At 37.3% G+C, this 23,882-nt stretch overlaps 2 protein-coding genes across 2 annotated transcripts; one reads left to right on the top strand and one right to left on the bottom strand.

Moving 5' to 3' along the window:
- Positions 1 to 759: 759 nt before the first annotated feature.
- Ugt316A1 (UDP-glycosyltransferase family 316 member A1) lies at positions 760 to 5,824 on the bottom strand. The gene is made up of 5 exons (XM_067791647.1): positions 4,762 to 5,824; positions 4,502 to 4,696; positions 4,208 to 4,436; positions 3,303 to 3,531; positions 760 to 3,229 (listed from the first exon to the last, which is right to left on the bottom strand). Exons 1-5 carry the CDS (start codon positions 5,211 to 5,213, stop codon positions 2,418 to 2,420), a joined length of 1,917 nt encoding a protein of 638 aa, XP_067647748.1. The 5' UTR covers positions 5,214 to 5,824; the 3' UTR covers positions 760 to 2,417.
- Positions 5,825 to 9,982: 4,158 nt separating this feature from the next.
- Sfxn2 (sideroflexin 2) lies at positions 9,983 to 18,740 on the top strand. The gene is made up of 7 exons (XM_067756860.1): positions 9,983 to 10,146; positions 10,438 to 10,558; positions 10,618 to 10,886; positions 15,724 to 15,969; positions 16,043 to 16,335; positions 16,654 to 16,701; positions 17,745 to 18,740. The coding sequence occupies exons 2-7, from the start codon at positions 10,543 to 10,545 to the stop codon at positions 17,854 to 17,856; spliced, it is 984 nt and encodes a 327-aa protein (XP_067612961.1). The 5' UTR covers positions 9,983 to 10,146; positions 10,438 to 10,542; the 3' UTR covers positions 17,857 to 18,740.
- The last annotated feature ends 5,142 nt before the right edge of the window (positions 18,741 to 23,882 follow it).

The raw sequence follows: 23,882 nt of genomic DNA, 5'->3' as shown, positions 1-23,882 counted from the left end.
ATCCCAGTTAACATACCAATTACCTGCATTTTTATTTGCTCTAATAACATATTATTTTACAGTTACAGTTGAAATGACTCATCAATCAGTGCCACTATTTAAAAGCTGCTATAGCAGCACAATGGTGATATCATATCGGAAACTAGAATAAATCTTAAAAAACTGAATGCAGATTCGAAGTCAGCATATCAAATACAGTTAAGAATCGTCCTTATCTGCTCAGATTCAAAAGTTGACCTGAATTTGCTCGGAGCTTGCATTGGAAAGTTAAGAAATTTTAAGATTTTGCGTTTATTTTAAGAACTTGAAATATCGTGTCTTTTGACTTGCGGAAAGCACTCTGAAATGACAGTTAAATAGAAATATCTGACAGTTTTTAAAAGTTAGTTTGAATTGTATGTATCCATTATAAATTCCCCATACGGTAAAAACCTGAAACAAAAGGAGTACATTGTTTTGAAGAAAAAATCTACATACGTAACTCATGTGATATATTACTTGCCCTATACTTGATCGCCTTGTCTTGTTTACAGCATAAACAAAAAACTCCTCAACGTATCTAAAAAGCATAACATACTCGTGAAAGTTTGTAGGAGTAGTGAAACATATTCATTGCTCAGAGAAAACTACATCCTTTCATCCTGTGACTGATTTTGATTACTTTCTCCACCGCATTGCGGCCAGTTTTAGGGACGTTTTCAATCGATTTATATCAAATTACCTAATGGTTAATATTAACCGGATATTAGAAACGGGCCCTTAAACTATCAAGCTTTTATTTTACAATCTTTTATTTAATATTCAAATTTATTTGTATTGGGTTTTTTTAGTAATAATATTTTTGTGATTACATACTTTCAAACCACCAGAACACAAATTTTGTGTACATAAAGACATAAGTGTCTAAACTAATTATTAGTATATCCAACAACAATAAACGCTTAAAACATTTCAAAAGTATTCATTTTAAAAATGAATTACAAATATAATTGTTTGACATTGAAAGCATGAGTATAAATAACTTTTTGAAAACTATACATGAAATAAAAATAAGCTTTATGCAAAAAAACACATAACAGGTTCCCTGTGCTATATAACAATATCCGTGAAGTGCTCCACGCTCAACGATTTTTTTCATGATACGTAATTACGTTCGAACAAATATTGAAGGTAAAAACTATTTAAAGATAATAGAAAAAAAAATACACAAGAATAACAACAAAAAATTTGACGAATTTTTAGGAAGTATTTGAAAATCACCAAAGTTTGTTTAAGTTTTTTTTTTTTTAAGTTTACAGTTTACAAAGTCTATGCAGCCACGTCCCATACGAAAAACAGAAATAACTTACCACGTTTAAGTAATTTTCATAGTATAAGCTATATCTAAGCTTGCTCATATATGATACACGAGCGTATCGGACACGGTACAAAATTGCTAACATGAATCATATATGATACATGGGACAGGGAACCGTATAAGCTTTACGTATAATCATTTTGAAAACGAGCATTTGTATATTTTTTCCCTAAACCTAGACAGAAAAAAACAAAACTTTGCAAAACACACAATGCAATGGCATTTTCGGGTTGAATGATATCGTTTTCAGCATGAAATGCTTAACCAAATCTGCATTCAACATAATTTAAGAGAAGAATTTATTGCATACTTTAAGGAGCACATTTGCTTTGCTTTAGTTTAAACATGTCTAGTATAAAGATTTTGTATGAAAGAACATCTAGTGATATTTTATGGCGCTGCTTATAAAGCTAAGAAAAATTCAAAGTAAAACAGTGTCCAGTGTTACGATTCGTATCGGAATTCATTCTTCACTCAATTTATAAATATGAAACTGCCAACTATTTGTACAAATTATGATAAATTATAAATCCAACTAGTACACGAAGTATACAGCTTCTCCATCCCAATTGTCAACCTCACCTAATCGTGACGAATCCTGTTTCATTGACAGCCGAGGCTCTGGCGACCCCAACTCTAGTTCACATATGTCGTTATTCGGACTCACGATTTCAAAGCTATTTTGATTTAATGTTTGGTTGAAAACTTGATTCCGATATGAATCGTAACACACGATATGGGCCCAGAGTCATTCTTCGTATGAATTTAACTCAAGTAGAAATCTCGAACCTCAAATCAAACCCTTTCACTTAAATTGGTATCATTTCATGCCCAGATAACAACCATAAACTGCTAACAGTGTAATATTATGCTTAAGTACCAGTTTAAAAAAAGGAAAACAAAAAAGCAAAAACAAAGCAATATTTAAATCGCTCTTAATCAACCTACGTCTAATTTCTATGTAAATGTGTATGTATGTGTATTTTAACACTTTAAAATCTTTTACGTGTTTAAATCCTATCCCTTAATAATTTTGTTGCAATGAGGATTTCATTGCTGCTTATCGTATACATTTCTCACGTTTCTGGACACCATCGCCATTACTGCCAACAGCATTCACACCACGTAAACGCGGTGAATCTGTTACAGATGATCCAGTTGATATAGTCGATAATGTTGATGTTGTAGATGAGGCTGATGGTGAAGATGGTGGTTTCCACACACCTTGCATAGCACTACCACGTCTATGCCAATCCAATACAGGTGAATCATTAACAGCTGCCACACCACTTGTAGAATTTTTATGACCACCACCATTATCAACGCCGGCGACTTTTAGCGTAGCACGATAATGTATACCACTAGCGATTTGTGTTTGCTGCAAGCTTGTTTGATTAATATACGAACGACGTAATATACAACAGGTAACTAAAAATGGCACCGCTATTATCACAAATAATCCCAATAATATTATAGCTATAACATCTAGCAATTCTGCGCGTATAAAATTATATTCATTTGCGTGAGACTTAAGAAAATCACCACCACCAACACTATTCAATATGAGATCAATATAGTGTATGCTTCTCGATATGGGTGTGCCATAGTTAGAGTTCAGTAAACGGCGCATTTCTAAAATTTCTTTGGCATAGCTTTCGTTTGTAGCCAATTGCTCTATGTTCAGCCAGAGTTCGTCGTATGTGAAAAGATCAAAAGAGTTAATTAAACCAATGCCTTGACGCTGTAAACGTCTAGCATTCACTTCTTGTTCAGGATAAATTGGTATGGCAAGTATAGGCGTAAGGCCATTTATCGCTTCAATTATGCTCATTAGACCGCATGTGCTTATGAATACTTTAACATTAGGATGAGCTGTGAGAAAATAAATTAGTGAATTATTATTAGGAAATACAAAAGGAACACAAATTGAATTAAAAGTACTGACCTAGAATGGCTTCTTGGGGCCACCACTCATCCAGCATTACATTTTCAGGTAGTGTTGTATTAAACTCTAACTCCTCCCATTTTATTAGAAAATTATAATCCCCCATATCCGTGATAACATCCAATAAGGTATCAAGTTTTTCTCGTGCTAAATCAGCGGTACGGGAATCTGCGCCGAGACTGATGTAAACCACACCTCTTGGTGCTGCATCTATAAAGTAAGCAAGATGCTGTAAAAGGCAAACAGAAATACATCATTAATAGGTCGCGTTCTAACATTCATATAAATTAGAGTACGAAAACTGTAATATAAAATTCCTATAATATAATTTTCGGGGCGGCGTCAACTGTTTCGGAAGTGTTTATGCCATTACAAGAATCACGAAATCAAGTAGAGTGGCTTAAAGGAAACCGGAAACGGAATTAATCATTTCATTATGATTCAAGGGGTTGTGGAGCGTAACCTTTTCAAGGGGTTGCCATCACAATTTATAGCTTCGCCAAACCAGATTGAGAGCGGCATGGCCCAGATAATTTTCAATGTAGGCATATCAAATCGGAGCTGTATATATCCGGCAAAGAACCATCAACATCAATAGCACTTCCCAAAATCTTGAGCGAGCATCTTCATCGCTACAACAACAGATTTCATTATTTTGGTTATAGAGTCGATTTTTTTAGCGGAACGATTTTTTCCTCTGGTCTGAGGGGCGTGCTTTAACGCGGGTATAAGTCCTTTTACCAGGTGGGACAGGTCGCTACAACCTTGCGACTTTTCATTGAGCTTTAATCTGTAAGTCCCTTCTTACCGGTTTTTAAGAACTTGAAACTCTATTTAAATGATTTTTCGGTTAAGAACTTGAAAACTAGATTACTCGAAAGTTTTGTTTCTAATAATCTACATACCCCTGGCAGTTCCATTTGCTTGTTTGGTTCACACAAATGCGCACCAGCAATCTCTAACACGTTTGGCAAGTAAGCGCGCGGATATTGTATTATAGGATGAGAATTAATTAAAACAAGACTAAGATTTTTAGTTAAATCACGATGATGTGGTATTGTAGTATTGGCAAGTTGGCATAGCGCTTGAAAATGTTTTGTGTAAACAGCTTCCTGTGAAATCATGAAGAAAAAGCTGGTGGAATGAAGAAACAATTTATTAGGAAAACTTAATAGTTGAATGTAAAACAATGCATTTACTTGTAGGTCAATTTTTCAAACAGACGCATTAGCGTATTAACACAGCGCTGCCATAAATTCATGCGTTCTGAATAGGGCAAGAAAATGCTAGGATCTAAAGCTGAATTTTGTGGATTGCCTAACATTTGATCTAACCATGTATTTGCGCCGGTGGGACTGATCACAACTGTGGGTATTTCATAGAAGTTCGCTAAGCTATAATATTACCGAAAATACAGTTAAATTATAATATTCTCATACATGTCACTAATAACACTTACCCCAACAGTGAATCGCTGAGAAAAAGATCAACCATAAGTAAATCAAATTTTTCACCACTACGCAAAAGCTTGCGCACCTTTGAATTACCCAGCAGTAGATCAACATTTGTGGCACCAGCATACATTAGACGCGTAAAATGTTCCATTATTGAATGTTGTCGCGCCTGCTCCACATCCAATGGCAAACCCATCTCTTGCCAATTCTCGCGTAAGCCCTCAATGTTTATCTCACGTATTTTTTGCTGTACTGGATACTCGCGCGCATGTGGACTTATTATCGTAACTGAATAGTTGGCATTTGTTTCTAATAATTGCTGCAATAGCCGCCGCCCAAACAAGTAATGCGATTTCCAAACGCTTGGTAGCACCGCCAGCACATTTACGCCACATACCAAATGCAGCAAAGCACTTAGTATGTATAAAATTGGAACTGCATTTATAAATTTTGCCATTAATTAAATTATTTTAACTTGTTGTTGTGGTACAACGTGCTGCAAGGAATCCGACCGCTGTAAATGTTTGACCTTAGTACCTTCGCTATTGTGTGCACTGCGTGTGCGTATGGTGGTGCAACAAAGCGATTGATTTTGATATTTTATACTCAATTTATTGATATATCCAGCTTAGTGAGGTCTCACATACATAGACCCTTGCTGAAGCTTTGCTTTGCAGTGTAGGTATTGCTATTCCGGTTTTGTACTTCAAGTCCTGCCTGTTATATTATGCTTTAAACCAAAAATACTCTCGTTTTCAGATTGTGTTGTTGCTGTTGACTTGTAGATGGAATATGTAATCTCGTTATTCTTTACAAATCCAAATCCGTGCTGCTTTATTTCGTGTGGAGTTTTCTTTCGGATATACTACATTTTCTTTTTGCACCTTACGCCTATGCTGCCTCTCCGCTTCTTACAAAAATGCCAGCCTTTGCACGTTATTTGTAATTTATGCAAAAATATTTCCTAATATGATATGAACGGCACTGAGTATTGTGAAAATGCGATGAAAGCAAATGTGTATACAAGAATAATTTACAAACAAAAATTAACAAACGCCGTATGATAAACAAAACCAAAAGAACGTTTTTCGAAATGTCAAAAGCAGCTGCTTTACAGGGCGACTGAGACGTACAATTTTTTTTAATTTTACTCTCCTTGTCCATCGTGTAAGCCATGATTAAAATATCTGCCAACACAAATCCATGTCCTTTCTATAATTTTTTACTTTTACCAGATTCTTTTTTAAACTCCATTATGCTGCTCATCTCAGATTAAGCGGCCAAAGTGGCAGGGTCAGACTGTACTCAACTTTAAATGTAGTTTAATCTCGCACAGAAAACCGTGCCTTAAGCGCCAATTAATGGCGACTTATAACCATAAAACATAACCAGATAAATCTGCTGATCGAACCTACCTTACGGAAATCAATGTAATCGATTAATGGGGCCATACAATAACTCTAACGCCACAACTATACCATAGCCAACCAATCGTTTTTTGGTTTTTGGCCACATCCATAACCTAAAACTATTTGAGTTGGTGAATTTAATAACTTTTTGTAGATTTTATTCAATATTTTGGATACGTTATGACCAGCGGTGGGCACCACCACATTTACACGGTTACAAAATTGAGAATGTGTTAGTAAACACGAACGCGTAGCGAGCACGAAAGCAAAATCAATTATTTATTTAGTTTGATTTCAATTCTTGAACGGTGAACACGCGTCACACGCACTCTTTGGTACTCTGTTTTAAGCGCGCGTGCGACACTTCCTCACCGTACGACCATCGAAATCAAACTAAAAGAGCTGTCGTTGATTTTGACGAAGTTGCCATTGTGCTCTCGCATATCGTATACATATATGGCCGCTTAGCAGGTGCTAAGCTCACGCCCACTCCGGGTTATGACTAAAGCTGGAGTCATTGGTGCCGTATGTCGTATCGCTGTATCCGTATCCCTAACGTAATCAGCTGTTTATCGTTACGACGGTAAACCAAAACCCAATGGGTTGGCTACGATACGGTTACGACTTTAGCGGCACCAATAATCGATTGCCTTGATTCTCATAAGGTTGGTCGAATCAGCTGTTAAAAGGTTACCGATACGGTTACCGATAAAGCACCAATGTCTCCAGCTTAAGAGACTTATTTTTTGTGGAATACGTTTGTAATTTTTTGTGTTTTCTTCATTTTTGTCAAACTTTCATGATTTTTAGGTTAAGGCGCCATTAATCGATCACATTGGAGATCGTTATGGATATGGGTATGGTTACGACTATGGCATTAGGGTTAAGGAAGTTTAATTAGCCCTTTAAGCTCGCAATTGCTAATAAAGGGTATCAGTAGGTGCAGTTAAGGGGGAATATTTTAAATACCCTGCAAAAATTTTTGGATGACGTGTTCCATTTTCTATGTTGGAGTACTCTAACAATACTCCTTTGCAATGCGTTTGCGGACCACCATCAGCCGATCATTGCTCGTTTTTTAACGACCGTGATCACAACACGATGACGATCGAACAGAGTTGCCAAAAGTATAAAATACTGCATACAAATAACTGATAATAAAATTTTACTTTGGCAACTCTGATAAAATGTAACAGCGCACTGGTTTTATGTATACATACTATAGTATAGAGAAATATTAGTTTCTTTATTCACGCAAATGCTAAATAACGTAAGAATATTCGTAGTATAAAATATAAAAGTTGTATTGCCCCTCTTTATTTACTTTCATTTTAAATTAAATTCACTCCGATAATTCTTTCCGACAACACAATTCCTCGTTAGTACTTTGGCATATGATCCTCTGTGGGTGCTCCATGGAGTACTACTCCATGGAATGTACTCTCACGTATGTACTCTATGGAATACTCACAAACAAAGCGAGAGTGGGATTACCTACTCCTCTCCCAGGACATCGCAATGTTAATTGGAGCACATTTTTTGTATGAATACAGATTAGATTTGGAACAGTCCTATACTCCCAAAGGAGTATTCCTTACATTATTTATAGAGTGCTCGCGTTTTTTGAAGGGTAGTGTACCACGATTTCCAATTTTTTTTTTTTTGGAGGGGTAAAGGTGGTCTTAAAAATCTCAATATATAATCCGGGACTCTAGGAAACTTGTAGGTTTAGAAAAAGGGCTTTTAAGCTCCGAAATTTGGTGATTTTGGAACGTAAGCTTCACACCACAAATTCGAGTCGAACTTGTCGATTTTGGTAACCATTGGACGCGTATCTTTGCCAGGATTCAGAATCTGAAAACGGAAGTAATATTTTTTTAAACGATTAAAAGTTGTTCGTGAAAACCTATACGATAATATTGTCGCTTTTTTCGTTTTTGCAATTAAACACATGAATACATATGAAAGTGGTGAATAGCGTTGCCAGTTCTTCAACAATAGAATTTACTTGTGTTTTTCTTTGGTTAGAACATTAATAGGTGGTGGCAGGTCGAAATAAGTGCAAACAAATATACAATCTCTATGTATTTCGAAATTTTTATACTCAGCGTGTTTTGCACACAGATTATATTAACTTTGATTGGATAACGGTTGGTTGTAGAGGTATAAAGGAATCGAGATAGATTTAGACTTCCATATATCAAAATCATCAGTATGGAAAAAAATTTGATTGAGCCATATCCATCCGTCCGTCTGTCGGTTAACACGATAACTTGAGTAAATATTGAGATATCTTCTCCAAATGTGGAACCCTAGTTTATCTGGACCCAGAATAGATTGGTATTGAAAATGAGCGAAATCGGATGATAACCACGCCCACTTTTTATATATATAACATTTTGGAAAACACAAAAAACATGATAATTTAGTAAATAATACACCTAGAACGTTGAAATTTGACGTGTGATATTGAGACTTGATAAAAATTTGAAAAAAAAAAATTAAATGAGCGTGGCACCTCCCACTTGTGATAAAGTCAATTTTACAAATATTATTAATCATAAATCAAAAATCGTTAATATGGACGAGTGGCCTTTACCGATCCACGCCCACTTTAATATAAAAGATTTTTAAAAGGGTTGTAGACGAAAATAATAAGCTATATCTTAGCAAAAAATAGTTTTGAATCAATGATATTTCACTTATCAAGTTTTATTGTAAGAGGAAATGGGAAGCACTTTTTTAACGGGCGGTGCCACGTGTTATGTAGAAAAGTAATTTATCTGATATGAAATGTACAATTAAAGTTCACGCTGAGTATATAATGTTCCGTTACACCCGAACTTAGACATCTTTACATGTTTTTATAACCTAAGAATTTCCTAGATCCGTCGAATTAATTTTTGTGAGTTTTAGCGCCCCCTATAACCCTAAAAATCAACAAAAGTTTGAAAATCGTGGTACATTATTTAAAATCCAACCCCGGGTTTGGCCCAAAACAGAAATATGTAGCAGAAATTAAGAATTTTTGAATCTATCAAGCGACATTCACAAAAAAAACAGAAAATTTAGCACGCACTGCTCCAAAACCGGGGTTGAGATACGTAATATTTCTGCCAAAAACGCATTTGTTGCATAAACGGTCCTTTGCCGCGTTTAAAAAAAATATCTTAAGTAGGTACAAGGCCGTATGAATTAGCGATATGCCTGTTCAATGTCTTGCTTTTCTGTATGACCTAGAAGAACCTAGACGAGTGAGCAGCATTACAATCAGATTTAGCTTTTCCATACATTTGACTATTGCGGGTTTAATCTCAAATGAAGATGAAGCCCTAAGTGCGTCCTCACTGTCGCTTCGTATTCTTTCATTTGCCGTCTTTCAGTGAGTTTTACAGCTCCGGCTCACGCTCCATTCTCACGGGAATGCTCTGGATCATTGAGAGACTTGAGAAGCAGATGTCGTGAAATTTTCGCACACGTGAAATGTTATAGGCAGATGTCGCCGCTGTTTTTCATTTAACTCATACGGCGAAAGGCTAAGCAGCGACATCTAATTTTGAAAAAGTAGGTATATTAAAGGCCGCGTTGCAAACTTAAAAAGAGTAATTTAGAAATTATCTGGCTCACAAATTGAACCAGACTTCTATCTGGATTTATCTGGCTCAAATCGTTGTTGTTGCATTTACATGCAAAATTATTTATCTGGCTCAGGATTTTGCCACCGGATGATAGCTATTGTTTTCGTTTTCTGATCACCATCACTGGTGGCAGCGCCGTTTACTACTTTTCGAACACAGCTGTGTGCGAAACATGTAAACAAAAGATGATTTGTGTGATTTTTTTCAAAAATGACAGCGTGTGCTTCATTCGTAATTTTTTAGCTGCTTTTGGTTGACTTATCTGCACAATTGAATTAAATTTTTCTGCAATTAATTAATTGTGCGCGATTTTACCGAATAAGATATCAAGTACGACATTTGTGTAAGCATATTTCCATTAAAAGTGCAACAACAACAATGCTTGCAATTGGCATGAACGTTGGTATTCTAAATTTAATTGGATCGTAGCCAAATAATTCGCGTAAAGTCCAATAAGGCAAAAATATTCAAATGCAAATACCAATCAAGAACGTTTTGAGTGAATAGCAGCTGCGCTCTGTTTTTCTGTTATTTGTGTATGCACTTGCATATTTGTGACATTCTTGTTGTTGTTGGTGTTGTTTTTTGTTTATTTTTTCCGTTATGTATCTTATTAACAAAGCATTTCAATCAGTGCCATCATAAGCTGCGGTAAACGGAAAATATCCAGGTTATATAATACCGCAAAGCTTTTTCGTTCAGCCATTCAATATTGAAATCAGCGTAGAAATAGCAAAGAATGTCACTATCCACGGGTAAGTAAAATACCAGTATGTTTTATTTTTAATTCGCTCACTACCTCTTTTATTATTAGGACGCATCAATGTGGATGCACCACTTTTCGATCTAAGCACTTTTTCCGGTCGTTTTCGTTATTTTGCATGGATGACCGATCCACGTACTGTAATCGTGTCTAATGAACGTTTATTACAAGCAAAAACGCTGGTGAAAAAATATCGCAATGGACAAGAACCCAAAAATACTACACAAGAAGAAGTCAAATATGCAATGAAATTGTATTCGTCTGCCTTCCATCCAGACTCAGGAGAGCTGCAAAATGTAGCGGGGCGCATGAGTTTTCAAGTGAGTTTTTACGCTGCAATTTTTTATTTAGCTTAGTAAAACTACCAATTTCCTACTCGTTAACTGCTATTAATCAATTAGCTTTATTGACTAGCACAATAACGTACTTTTTGAAATTGTTCAAACAACAAAAACATGACACTAATAAAAGCGCGTTAGTCTCGTGCCAAACGTATGCATCAACAAATCACTGTCATACATATGCTTGCTAGTTTTTGTTTGAATGCCCAATTAATTAAAAATTATTTTTATTTGATCCGATATTTATATACATGTTATGTACATATGTGTGTACCCTTGGTTATGAGTCGCTTGACTTGCTGTCGTCTATATTTAAAATGTATCGCCATTCTGTTTGTTGTCGTCATACCATTGCGATCGAGCGTTCAGTTTGCTTGGGTTTTGACGTGCCTACTTTTTAATTGCCAAAATCTCGTCTATCTACGATTAGTCATTTGCAAATATTCATCTACATATATACAATGTTACAGTTGAATATTTTTGTATGTAAAAAAAAACATGTAAGGCGCGATAACCTTCGAAGAGATCTAAGGCCGAGCTTCTCTTCCAATTTGCGTCGTTCCCCATTTTTTTTTTCTACAAATTGGCGGGAACCTACTTGTTTAAGTCCCGACTCCGAACGGCATCTGCAAGGCAGGTGAGTTTTCAGTGAGGGCTTTTCATGGCAGAAATACACTCGGAGTGCTTGCCAAACACTGCCCCGCTTAGAAAAAATTTCTTCTAATTGAAAAAACTTGTTTCTAGAGTTTTTGATGTTGCACGCTACCATCACACCACGGCGGCTGCCTTGTAGGTAGGTTGAACTGGCCGGTCCATGAGGACCTCACATAGACTGAGTCCGTAATGTTACCAGAAGTTTGTTTTAACAACCAAACTGAAAAACCCTATCAAAAACCAGGACCTATGTTATAAAATAACTCCGTCCTCTTGGCAGATACTAGAAACTTCCTAGGAATTAAGCCACTTGCTGCGTCTAGATCTGACAGCTGTATCACTCCTAATAGCTGGAATCTGAGCCTGGCAAGTGCAGGGCACGCGCACAGAACGTGCTCGATCGTTTCCTCCTCCAACCCGCACTTCCTACATCTGCTATCACTGACCAAGCCTAATTTAAAGGCATGTGACGCCAGTAGGCAGTGTCCAGTCAGAATACCCGTCATGAGTCTACAGTCCTCTCTTTTTAATGATAGAAGCAACTGTGTTAGTCTAAGGTTATAAGACCTACACATAATCTTCGACACTTTACAGCCCCGCACTTAAACCCACGCCTTTCCCGCTTGGTCGATCATGTGCGCCTCTCGCCTTCGCTTTCGCTTAATCTCGCCCAATCTAATTGGACATCTACGTAGCAAGCTTCAACGGATGCGCCCTTTTTAGCTAGTTCGTCCGCTTTTTCATTCCCATCTCTAGAGATTGCTTACACTCTAACACGCATTTATATGCTGTGCTATGCGAGATTATTGCCTTAATTGCTGCTTGACTGTCAATATAAAAGTTAACACGGTTGCAGCTTAAGCTACTCTCTTCCAGAGTTTCTACTGCTTTGGTTACGGCTAATATTTCCGATTGGACATCTCTACAGTAATCCGGCAGCCTGTAGGATCTGCTTATTTCCAGATCAGCGCAGTATACCGCAGACCCTACTCCTTCCACTACTTTGGAACCATCGGTGTACACATGTATCGCCTCGTCTGCCATTTGCGCACCCTTGCGCCAACCGTCCACCTCTATTGTGGCCTTAAAATCTCCCTCGAAGCACAGATAGGGAATCATGTAGTCTGTTCGTCTTGTGATTGATCACGTTATACTACTATGGCCATATGGTCGGCGCTCAAGCTGCCCCGAAGCACCGAGCCTGGTTGCGGTCATTAATGCTTTGTTCTTTGCTACCAGGTCTACAGGTGGGATGTGCAGAATGGCATACAGTGCAGCCGTCGGGGTTGTTTTCAAGGCATCGATAGTCTGCATACCCCTCTAATTTTTTGAGGTATGATGTTTTTTGGGTGGCTTTCCACCAAACAAGAACTCCATAGTATAGAATAGGGCTTACAATCGCTGTAAGAACCCAATGAGAAAGAGACGGTGATAGGCCCCACGTACACCCCAGAATTCTTTTACATGCATAGAGTGCCGTGAGGCCTTCTTGACCCTCTCCTCCACGTTGATCTTCCATGACAGCTTACTGTCTAGGATGATTCCTAGATATTTTGTGCAAGGTTTCTCCTGTAAGGTCAGCCCTCCTAACTTAGCCCTGGTCCAATTTGGGACCTTGTACCTCTTTGTAAAAAAGACCATATCCGTCTTCTCCGCATTGACTTTCAACCCGACATTAGATGCCCAGGTATGAATATCCCGAAGCGCCCGACCCATCAAAGAACTAATCGTTGGAAGGCACTTTCCACTTATGACACCTGCAACGTCATCTGGCTTATTATCACCCTATGCAATGCGGTGTCTACCGACTTGCCTTTGGTGTACGCATGCTGTGTTGTGGAGAGCAGCTTTTCATTCACGTTGGACTTTATGTACACATCTATCAGCCTCTCAAAGGTTTTGAGCTGAAATGATGTTAAGCTGATGGGTCTATATTCTTTGGGATACACGTGACCGATCTTCCCCGCCTTTGGTAGAAAAGCTACACGAGCAGTTCTCCAAGAGTGCGGTACATGATTCAGTCTTATGCACCCAGCGAATATTATTTTAAGCCATTCCACGACCGCCCTACTTGAGACTTGTAGCATGGCCGGGAATATTCCTTCTGGGCCCGGCGATTTAAACTTAGAAAACGTCTTCACTGCCCACTCGATCTTGGTATCGGTCACCAAGCCCGGCACTACTAGCTCCGTGATCGAAGTGTGAGTGATGTCTGCTGGCTCTTCTAAACCGTCTCCCGATGGCAAATGTGTATCGAGAAGCACCTCAAGGGATTCCTCACTATTACGTGACCATTCCCCGTTCTCTTTCTATATTAGTCCCTGGACTATGTTTCCCTTTGCTAGGACTTTTTTCAACCGTCCTGTTTCGCTGGAGCACTCTATGTCCGTATAGAAACTTTTCCATGAGTTTCTCTTCGCCCTGGTAATTTCACGCTTGTAGATCCTCAGTAGATCCCTGTACTCGTCCCGACAGGCCGCCTTGTAGGTCTAATTAAATTGTCTACAGAAACAAAAGGCAATAATTTTATTATAATGCGAGCAATTTGTAAGCAGTAATGGTAGTGAGATAGAAGTTCTTCGTAAGATGGATGGTTGTTTCCTTGATGCCAACGAAATATATCCAATTTCCTTTCGGAATGAGGACAGGGGTCGGGCCTATCAAATGGTGCTAGCTTTCGGAACATTCCTGATCTATAACCGGAAAAAAAGTTGCCCACACTGATAAAGCTCTCCAAAATATTCGAAGAGTATATTTATCGTTTAACGTCCACATATATCGAAGCAAATTTTGAAGCTCAACATACTTTTATCGATAGCGGATTTGGAGAGCCGTCGTCCTTGGGTTACACTATATTGTCATCGACACTACCTAGTGAACATCTCTCTCTCTCTCTCCTGGATTCAAGGTTGTGGATATTTTAGCCTAAGAGCCGCGTGTGTGTGTGTGTTCGAAATCAAAACACTAATTTACTGTGTATTTATTTAGGTGGGGGAAGTGGGACCTCCATCCGACTCTGGATTGACTTGAGCATACCTCAGCCTTTGACCAAACCCACCTCATAAATGGCGGGTTAGGGGGGGTCAGAATATACCCGCGGTAGGTATGCCTGTCGTAAGAGGCGACTAAAATACCAGATTCAAGGGGCTGTGTAGCGCAACCCTGCAGGTTGCCTGCGCAACATATAGCTTCTCCAAACCCAATTGTCAACCTCACCTATCCGCGGCGAATCCTGTTTCACTAACAGACGAAGCTCTGGCGACCCTAAGCTCCTTATGGAACTTGGGGTTGGGTAGGGAGGGGATGGCCTGAAGGTTTAATGTGGCCACATAAATCGTTCCCGAGATGGTCGGGCCAGCACCTTAATGGTGCTGTGGTACCGGAGCGTACCGGATCTGTATCCGGAAAAGGACCATCACATCGATAACACTCCCCAAAGCCTTCGGGGAGCAACCTTATCGCTACAACAACAACAACAACAACAGCAGAAGAAATGGCAATCCGCACTACTGAGTGACGAAGACTATTAGGCCAAAAACCAGTTTGAGGGCTGATGATTCGGTGTTGCAATCCAATGGCTTCAAACAACTTTTTTCCTTGGTTGCATCACCTTTTAATTGCGTGCGATATTGCTGCAGAAGGCACTGACGTGAAACTCAATGGCTGATGGACCGATATTACTTTCACCTCCTCATACCAATTCTCAGATTTCCTTCACATTGGATCGCACTTAAGACATCCCTTCACTTTAAAATTAAGTAATCTTCAGTTAGTGGTTTGCTATTACAAAAACAGTAATTGTTTGCGGCCCTATTGCCGAGAAGGGTTACCAGATACCTTTCTGGAGAGTCAGCCTCATGGTTCTGCAATGCCTTTTGGTGTCTTTGAGCTTTCATTGTATCATACAAGTGTGGTGTCGGTGGAATCTCTCCACTCCAAAAACGTTCTATATGGGACCCTTAGCTTTATTTTAAATCCATCTACAGTTTTAATAGCATAATGCGAAATGAGGGTTTTGACGGAGCCCTCCCAATGCAAATAAATTATTATTTTCGTTGCAACGTCTGTAGCGGAACCTCCACGCACAGTCGTGGTATCTCCTTAAAATAATTTTTAATTTAGATTATACATTTTTTCTCCACCGATCCCCTGGTATATCTAGGTTCCCGGAGGAATGCTGATAACCGGAGGAATGTTGGCCTTTTATCGGACAGTGCCAGCCGTTGTACTCTGGCAATTCATTAATCAATCCTTCAACGCTGTAGTTAATTATACTAACCGTAATGCAAATTCGCCAACTACAATTACACAATTGGGCGTGGCATATGTATCGGCTACTACATCGGCGCTAGTAGTGGCCATAGGTTGTAGGCGATATTGGGGTAAGCGTGCTGGTCCGCTATTTCAGGTACGATTACTATTTTTCTGGCCTTCTCAACATATTACATATTGTACATTTATATTAAAATTTTTCATCAAAGCGCTTTGTGCCCTTCGCTGCCGTTGCTGCGGCTAATTGTGTTAACATTCCATTAATGCGTCAAAATGAAATACTCAATGGCATTGAGGTAAAGGATGAAAATGGAAATATAGTGGGACGTAGTCGTTTAGCTGCCATAAAAGGCATTGCACAAGTTACATTCTCACGTATTACCATGGCAGCACCGGGTATGCTAATATTACCCTTCATTATGGAACGTTTGGAGACAATACCAGCTTATCGACGTATGCGCTGGATTGATTTGCCTTTCCAAACGGCTATGGTTGGATGCTTGTAAGAGTTATATTATAATTTACATTTCGCTGATTTGCTGCAACGTCGTCATAACACAAAAAACATGACTTTTGAGTTAATAACATATAAACGTACCCAATATCATGATCTATGTTGTATAAAAAAATCTTCGCGATCAGTAAAAAATTTAGCACGTGTTATAAAAATGAAAATATGCCTTTATATGCGCAAATTATGGCAGTTAAAATATTTGAATAGCTCTCCTTGAATATTATGTTTTTTGAGTTATGACGACGTTGCAGCAAATGAGCGATTTGTTTAGTTTATTAAATGATCTAACCAACTTTTTATTTTTAGTCTACTGGTCATGGTGCCGACAGCTTGCGCTTTATTCCCACAAAATTGGTATGTGAAAGAAATGCGATAGCATAGGTCGAGGGATTTTCGTGGCCATCCTTAGAAAAAACGTGGAAAAAGTAAAATCATTCAATGAGCTTTAATGCTTTTTTGCTAAGGATGGCAGTAAATGAATAAATGAGCTTTTATGCCTTTTTGCTAAGGATGACACACAGAAACCAGATAACATTTTACTCGAGGCTTTGAAAGGCCAGAATGCACTACTACACCAACAACAACAACAAAGGCCAGAATTTGAGTCGGGTCCAATAAGTGTTTAAGAAACTGAGAATTTCTATTTGAAACTTTCGACATGACAGTGCATTTTCGGAAGTGGTATAATTTCAACTACAACCAACGCCAAACAAATTTTAATATTTGCACAGTAGTGCGGAACCATAGCAAAAGAAAGGAACTATCATTTTGAATAATATGAAAAGAAATTTGGTCTGTTGTGCCCTCATTCTCTTCACAGCACTTTGGCCAAACTGAGCTGCCTGAGGAAATCAGGAATGGTGCTCGGCTTTAGAGAGTGTATGAGCCTACTTTGTAATTTTACCCCATTTCAGGAATTCTTAGTTTTTTTCTCGAGCACAAAGTGTTCTGCAGTCTGATCCTAGCTGTCACTAACCCGACAGAGGCTATAAAACCTTATACCCATGTTGACCCGTAAAAAGATTACTCTATAAATATTGCCATATGAGCTAAGTCTAGATTAAATATACACACTAAAATACTTGACAATGTTAATGGAAAAATTGATGTTGGCAAACAGTGGGACTGCATCGAGTTATTTACAAGCCTTTGAAGCGATTTATCAAAGGCTTCGTAAAGTATATGAAAAATACGAAACTTTCCCTTTGGTAGCATACGTAAATAGATCATTTCATATTTCACTAAACTTTCATATACAATTACTCTTACTTTTGAAAAGTTGCGGGATGAAACAAATTTGATTGAGCTTGAGTAAAACCTGCGAAAAAGTGTTATCTGGTATAAGTTGCTGGAATAAATTACTTTAACTTAATTTAATTATCTTGTACTATTTGCAGTTCCTTGAAGACATCCACCATCAAAATGTTAGAGTCTGAAAAATATGCCGATATGGAAGCTAGAACCAAAGGCCAACTGCCAGAGCGTGTATACTTCAATAAGGGCTTGTAAATGCCTTAAGATTTAGAAAACCATGGACAATACTGAAAACAAAGATGTTTTCTTGACAATATCTCATGCGACATTTATTAAAAAAAATGTTTGAGACAACATAAAATAACGCAACTTACTGCTGCTATATACTACAAAAGTCACAAATAAAAAAACAACCAAAAGTCTATTACCATATTTTTCAAAATAAGAATTTAAGTAAAAGTAACTCAGCATTTTTTAGATGTGATTTAGGTTTAATTTCTTTTTTCTGTTCCTTGATTATAAGTCTGTTTATTATATTGTATGACTCTTGTTCCTTATTACTTGATAGTTTTCTGTTTATTAGTCTGTTTATTATATTGTATGACTCTTGTTCTTTATTACTTGATAGTTTTTGGTCAAAATTTATTTCCTGCTAGATTTTTTAGTTTTTTTTTTAAATTTTTAGCAAAAAAAAAGCGTTAGTGCCATCGATGCGTATGTGCGGTATTACAAAAATAAAAAATTTTTGAACAACGTTTATTCAGATTTGCCAATTCAATAAATTAATCTATAAGTATTCATTTTGCTTGTATGTATGCTATGTATCGATTCTTAACGGCCAAAATTGTTTATGCTAAATTGTAATTTTTAAACTATGGGCCAAAACTGTTAAAGCGAAAAAATTTATGAATTGTTACTTTCGTTAGTCAAAAAAAAAATTAGCTTACAAGTTATAACGTAATGGTGCATAACTAGTCCACATTTGAAATTAAAGCAGCAGGTCGTAAGCTCTTGATCGATACGGGTCCTAAAAATTACTCAGCATTATTTTGTATGCAATTTATTTACTAGATTAAGCGTAAAATGTATGCTATTGTATTGTTTTGAATAAAATATTGAAAGTTAATGCAAAAAATTAACAGTCTATGTGTATTTTTTATGTTACATAGGCTCTACTAATGAAATGTAAATATACAAAGGGTAGGACGTGTTAGACGATGGCTGATCCACGGCTTGGCGTCTTTCACCTGTCACTACTAATTCCGGTTATCTGTTTCTTACTGAAAATGCGATATATAATAGAAAGATTCAGAAAGCGTAACGTTTAACGTGGTAACGAGCAAGTGGACGAGCTTGCCAGGTTGGCAGCGGCCGAAAAGCCAATAGGACCCGAGCCCATCGTGCCAATAGTGTCACATACAATAAGGGAAGAGTTTAGACAAAAAGAGGCGTGCCTCAGAGAACAACACTGGCGCGAAAGTCCAGGACTTCGGAAGGCAAAGGCACTAATAGGAGGGTACAACTCAAAGCGATATAAAGCTATGATTAACCTCCCAAAAAGTAGCCTTAGAATTTTAACAGGCATATTGCAGGTCACTGTAGGCTAAAGAGCAATATGCATAAATTGGGAATATCGTCTAGTAGCCTCTGTCGATTCTGTGATCGCGAAGATGAGACTGCAGAACAAATCCTGATGGAATGCGATGCAGTCGCGAGACGAAGACTTACGATCCTAGGATCATCGAAATTAGAAAGTAGTCACATACACTTCTTGGATGAGGTGTTGTAAAGAGAATGAGGGCACAATAGACCAATAAGTCGCAATGTTTAACCTCACAACATCTATGTATCTATCTATCTATGTACGTTTAACACTGTGCAGCATATACGATTTTCAGTCCAATAACAACTGTGTTTGACCTAGTTTACATATAAGAAGATAATCTCCATTTTCGTACTTAACTCGCAATCGGTAATAAAATAACTAGATTTCTCATATAAAATTTTCCCTTTGGATCATCGGTAATTATAATTTTTAAAATTTTTTTCATAGACATAGAACCACCTCTTTGTTGTCATCTCCAAGTGGAAGCATGAAATAGAAGACTTGAAAATTTTACAGCCAATAATCTAGCTCCTAGCGATGGGATATATGTGAGCGCGTAGATAAACTATTGCGGATTTATTGTATATTAGATGTTATACATCTTCTTAACGTTCTTCTCTGAAATTAATTACTTAACTGGGAATACATTAGTTTTAAGATTCCAAGGAACGCGTTGAAGTTTGTGGAAGCCTGCCTGAGTTGTAGCGCCGAGTTCTTGTTCCAGAGTTGCTGCCGAAGTACTACCCAACAACTTCCAGCTTAACATGGATTCATGCGTGAACATGTTCATAAAACTACCTAAACATAAAAATTTCTCAATAAATCCTCGCTTGAGATAATATATTCTAACGAATTTTGGGAAATTCCGCTTATTTTAAACCTTCGAATCGTCGAACTTTCGAATAAACAACTCCAATATTCAGTATTGCAAAATCGTCTTTGTTTACACTAATTTGGGAGGAGTACTTCGCAATTATACTTCAAAACTAATAGCGTGCTTAATCAAATTGATGCTGCTTTTATACACTCTGTTGCCTCGTTCGCATATTTTTCCTAAGGTCTAGACTTTTCACGAACATGGAACAGCTGTATCGCATACTTGGTTATTTAGCTATATGCGTGTGTATGTGAACAACTTCTGCTCTTCGCTGATGACTACATACATATGTGTAGTAACTACCCAAATCGAACCCTGCCGCAATATATGGCAACATCATAGAACAGCTGAGTTTTAGCAACTACAGCCAACGTCTAGTAATACTTTGAATTTCATGCATATATAATTTGGGACTTTCCCTTTAAAGATAAGACATTGTTCTTTTTAGTTTTAGTTTTATTTGAGTTAATAAATATAGAATAATAAACATAAGATTCTATAAGTGGTGACCCCGACAACAGAATAGTACAACCAAGCATTGCTGAGGCATTTTCCACATCATGGCCAAAGAGAATGAAGAAAAATTTCACGAAGCAATAGCTCCATTTCAAGTGGCACGGTTGGCAGTAAAACCGCCACCGTTTTGGAAACCCGATCCGCGTTTATGGTTTGCGCAGGTGGAGGCTCAATTTGCACGAGCGGGAATTACCACAGACCAGAGACGTCAATTTGAAAGCGCTTTATTTAGGGAGTTGACAAAACTTTTAGGAGTCAAACATATACATACCACCAGCTACCATCCACAAGCAAACGGTATGGTGGAAAGATGGCACCGAGTTGTAAAGGCAGCCCTTAGATGTCATGCAGCGGATGCAAACTGGGTGGAAGTCCTGCCTCTCGTCCTTCTGGGGTTAAGAACAGCTGTTAAGGAAGACTTGGGAGTATCTGTGGCAAAGATGATTTATGGCCAACCTATTCGGCTTCCTAGTGACATAATGGACTCGGAGGAGGATGGTCCCGTGGACCAACATAATTTTTTACGAGAACTACGACAGCATTTCGAGACCGTTCGACCAATAAAAACGTCGCAGCATGGTAAACCTGCGGTATTTGTTCCCAAGGATCTGCGCTTTTGTAGTCATGTTTTTCTACGCGACGATACAATTAAAAAGCCGTTGAAAGCACCTTACGGGTCATATCTGGTTGTTAGCAGATACCCGAACAAATACACGATAATGATTGGTTCGAGGCCGGTAAACGTATCCATCGATAGACTTAAACCAGCTTATTTCCCAAGAGATGAATTAGCAGTAATAACACAAGCACAAGTATTGATGCCAGCACATCGGCGGATTTTCTGGAAAGGGGGTGGTGTAGTGACTACCCAAATCGAAACCTGCCGCAGTATGTGGCAACATGATAGAACAGCTGAGTTTTAGCAACTACACCCAACGTCTAGTAATACTTTGAATTTCAACGCATATATAATTTGGGACTTTCCCTTTTAAGATAAGACATTGTTCTTTTAGTTTTAGTTTTATTTGAGTTAATAAATATAGAATAATAAACATAAGATTCTATATATGTATGTGTATGTGGGACAAGCTCTTTGCTTTAAGCTGCTGGTTATGTTTGTAGAATATTCTTCGTCGCCTTCTATGTAAGTGTGTAAATGGATTACTTTGATGTGTTCGTGTACAGTGTACATTGTACACAAGTGTAGCTGCTTGCTTTATTGTTTTTGTGCATTTATTTACTAACAGCATAGTGATGCTAACATTCGCCAAAATATGTAGTTATTCTACCAATAGGGGCGGAAGTCGGCTAAAATTATCCTTTCGATTTAAAAAAATACAATTCTTATATCAACCGCATATTGAGTTAATTTATTTGACTTTTAAAATACATCACTATTACAAATATATTAATATTTATTTTTTTTAAATTTTTTTTTTTTACAAAATACGTTGGCGATGGATAATTTCAATATTAAATTATTATTATTAGGTACTCTTTTTCTTAAATTTTTTCTTCATGAATTTTTAAATAATTAACAAAAAAAAATAATCAAATATTCCTCCGACATGATTTTAAATTTAGTTTAGTGTAAATGTATTAGTGTAGCCAAATTTTTGCTAAACTATTTTGTTAAGCCAATAAATTTGCTTATTATATAAATTAGTTTTTTCTTGCAATTATTTTCTTTAAGCCAAATTTACAACCATTGGTTGGGTATAATTTTAGAAATTTTATTTATAATATTTAAGTACATATATGTATGTATGATAATCTTTTTTTTTATAAGTTTTTTTAAATGTTTTTATTTTTAAGTTTTCATGATGCCGCACTGGTGATTACAAAGCCTTATAATAAAATTGTGATATATAAACGTATTAATAAATATCTTTCTATGATGTATATTAAAATTTTAGAAAACTCTTTTATATTTACTTATGATTTGAAATTTTATTTTGCATATGCATTTTTTTTTATAAATTTTAGTTTTTAATTTTTTTACTTGATTTTATTTTTTTTACTAATGTCTTGTTTTTTAGTTTTTTACTAAAATTATTTTTCTTTTCCTATGCACAGCCTTTATTATCGTTCTACCTACATTTTTAACATTCACCTGAAGTATTTGTACGCATCACCATTTTGTTTTTTGTTTTCAAACCATGCCATTTGCGAATTTTCGTAAATCATAATTTTTCTCAATTTTCCAGTAAAAGATTATAGTAACACAAATTTTGGCGCCAAAACTTCGAGAAGTGGTATGTCAAGCTGTTTCTCCAATTTGAGGTGTGCTAGTTTAGAATTATTTTACAAATTGTTGAAAAAATAAAAGAATCTGTAAATAAATAGTATTTGTTTTGAAAGTCAAATAGAAAAAAATAAAAATAACAAATACCTACCAAAGAAATAACTTAAAAACTGGCATCCACAAAAGTAAACGTTAGAGAGGGAAATGAGAATTGGCCTTCATTCAATGACACTATTGACATAGCGAGCTATGCTGCCCGCTAAATAGACCACTCACCTAACCTAAAATATCTTGGTACCACGTAAAGTTGGGCCAATGGCGGAAAAACTCTTCTACTCAGCCTAGCTTAAAGAAAGATGGAAGCTGCATCAGGCCTGCAAAATAAGCATTACTATAAAAAAACCTAGAGAAAACATGAGGGACGTACAAAGAAGCATGGTTTCTCATGGACTTCCTACAGCGTGGCAGTTTTGGAGGTCTTGATGGAGACACTTATTCTAGGCGACGCGGATGCAACGAACGCCACTTAGGTAGAGAGTCGCGTTTGTTCTCCTGAAACCAGCGTCACAAATATCGTAGATCGGAATATATGATAGACCTGGTTAAACGCTCAGAAGAGGAGTCGTCAACGCAACTTAAGACGCGTTTTCGGTGTGTAGAATGCTGACAATCTACGACATGTTGGAAGCATTTAGTGCAAAAGGAAATGGTCGAGTACCGGATCAGCATCCGGCAAAGGACCATCAACATCGACAACATTTCCCAAAACCTTCGGGGAGTGTCCTTATCGCTTCAACAACAACAACAGCAGGGCTGGGTATGAATATCATAATAACGGCTCTCAAGAAAAGCCAAAAATTCACTTATCAAAAGTGAGTCACATACATAAATCTAGCACCATTAACCACGTTTCACGTTCTGGGCCATCCTGCCCCCCACCCCTTGTGCCATGAAGAACATAAGGTCGCCAGATACTGCTAATTATGTGTTTGATACATTCATATTTACAATGTTTTTCGCAAAGATAGAAATTCAAA

The sequence above is a fragment of the Eurosta solidaginis genome, chromosome 5, assembly GCF_040869045.1.
Source record: "Eurosta solidaginis isolate ZX-2024a chromosome 5, ASM4086904v1, whole genome shotgun sequence".
In the NCBI taxonomy this organism is placed as follows: Eukaryota; Metazoa; Arthropoda; class Insecta; order Diptera; family Tephritidae; genus Eurosta; species Eurosta solidaginis.
This window is presented reverse-complemented; position numbering and strand designations above follow the sequence as displayed.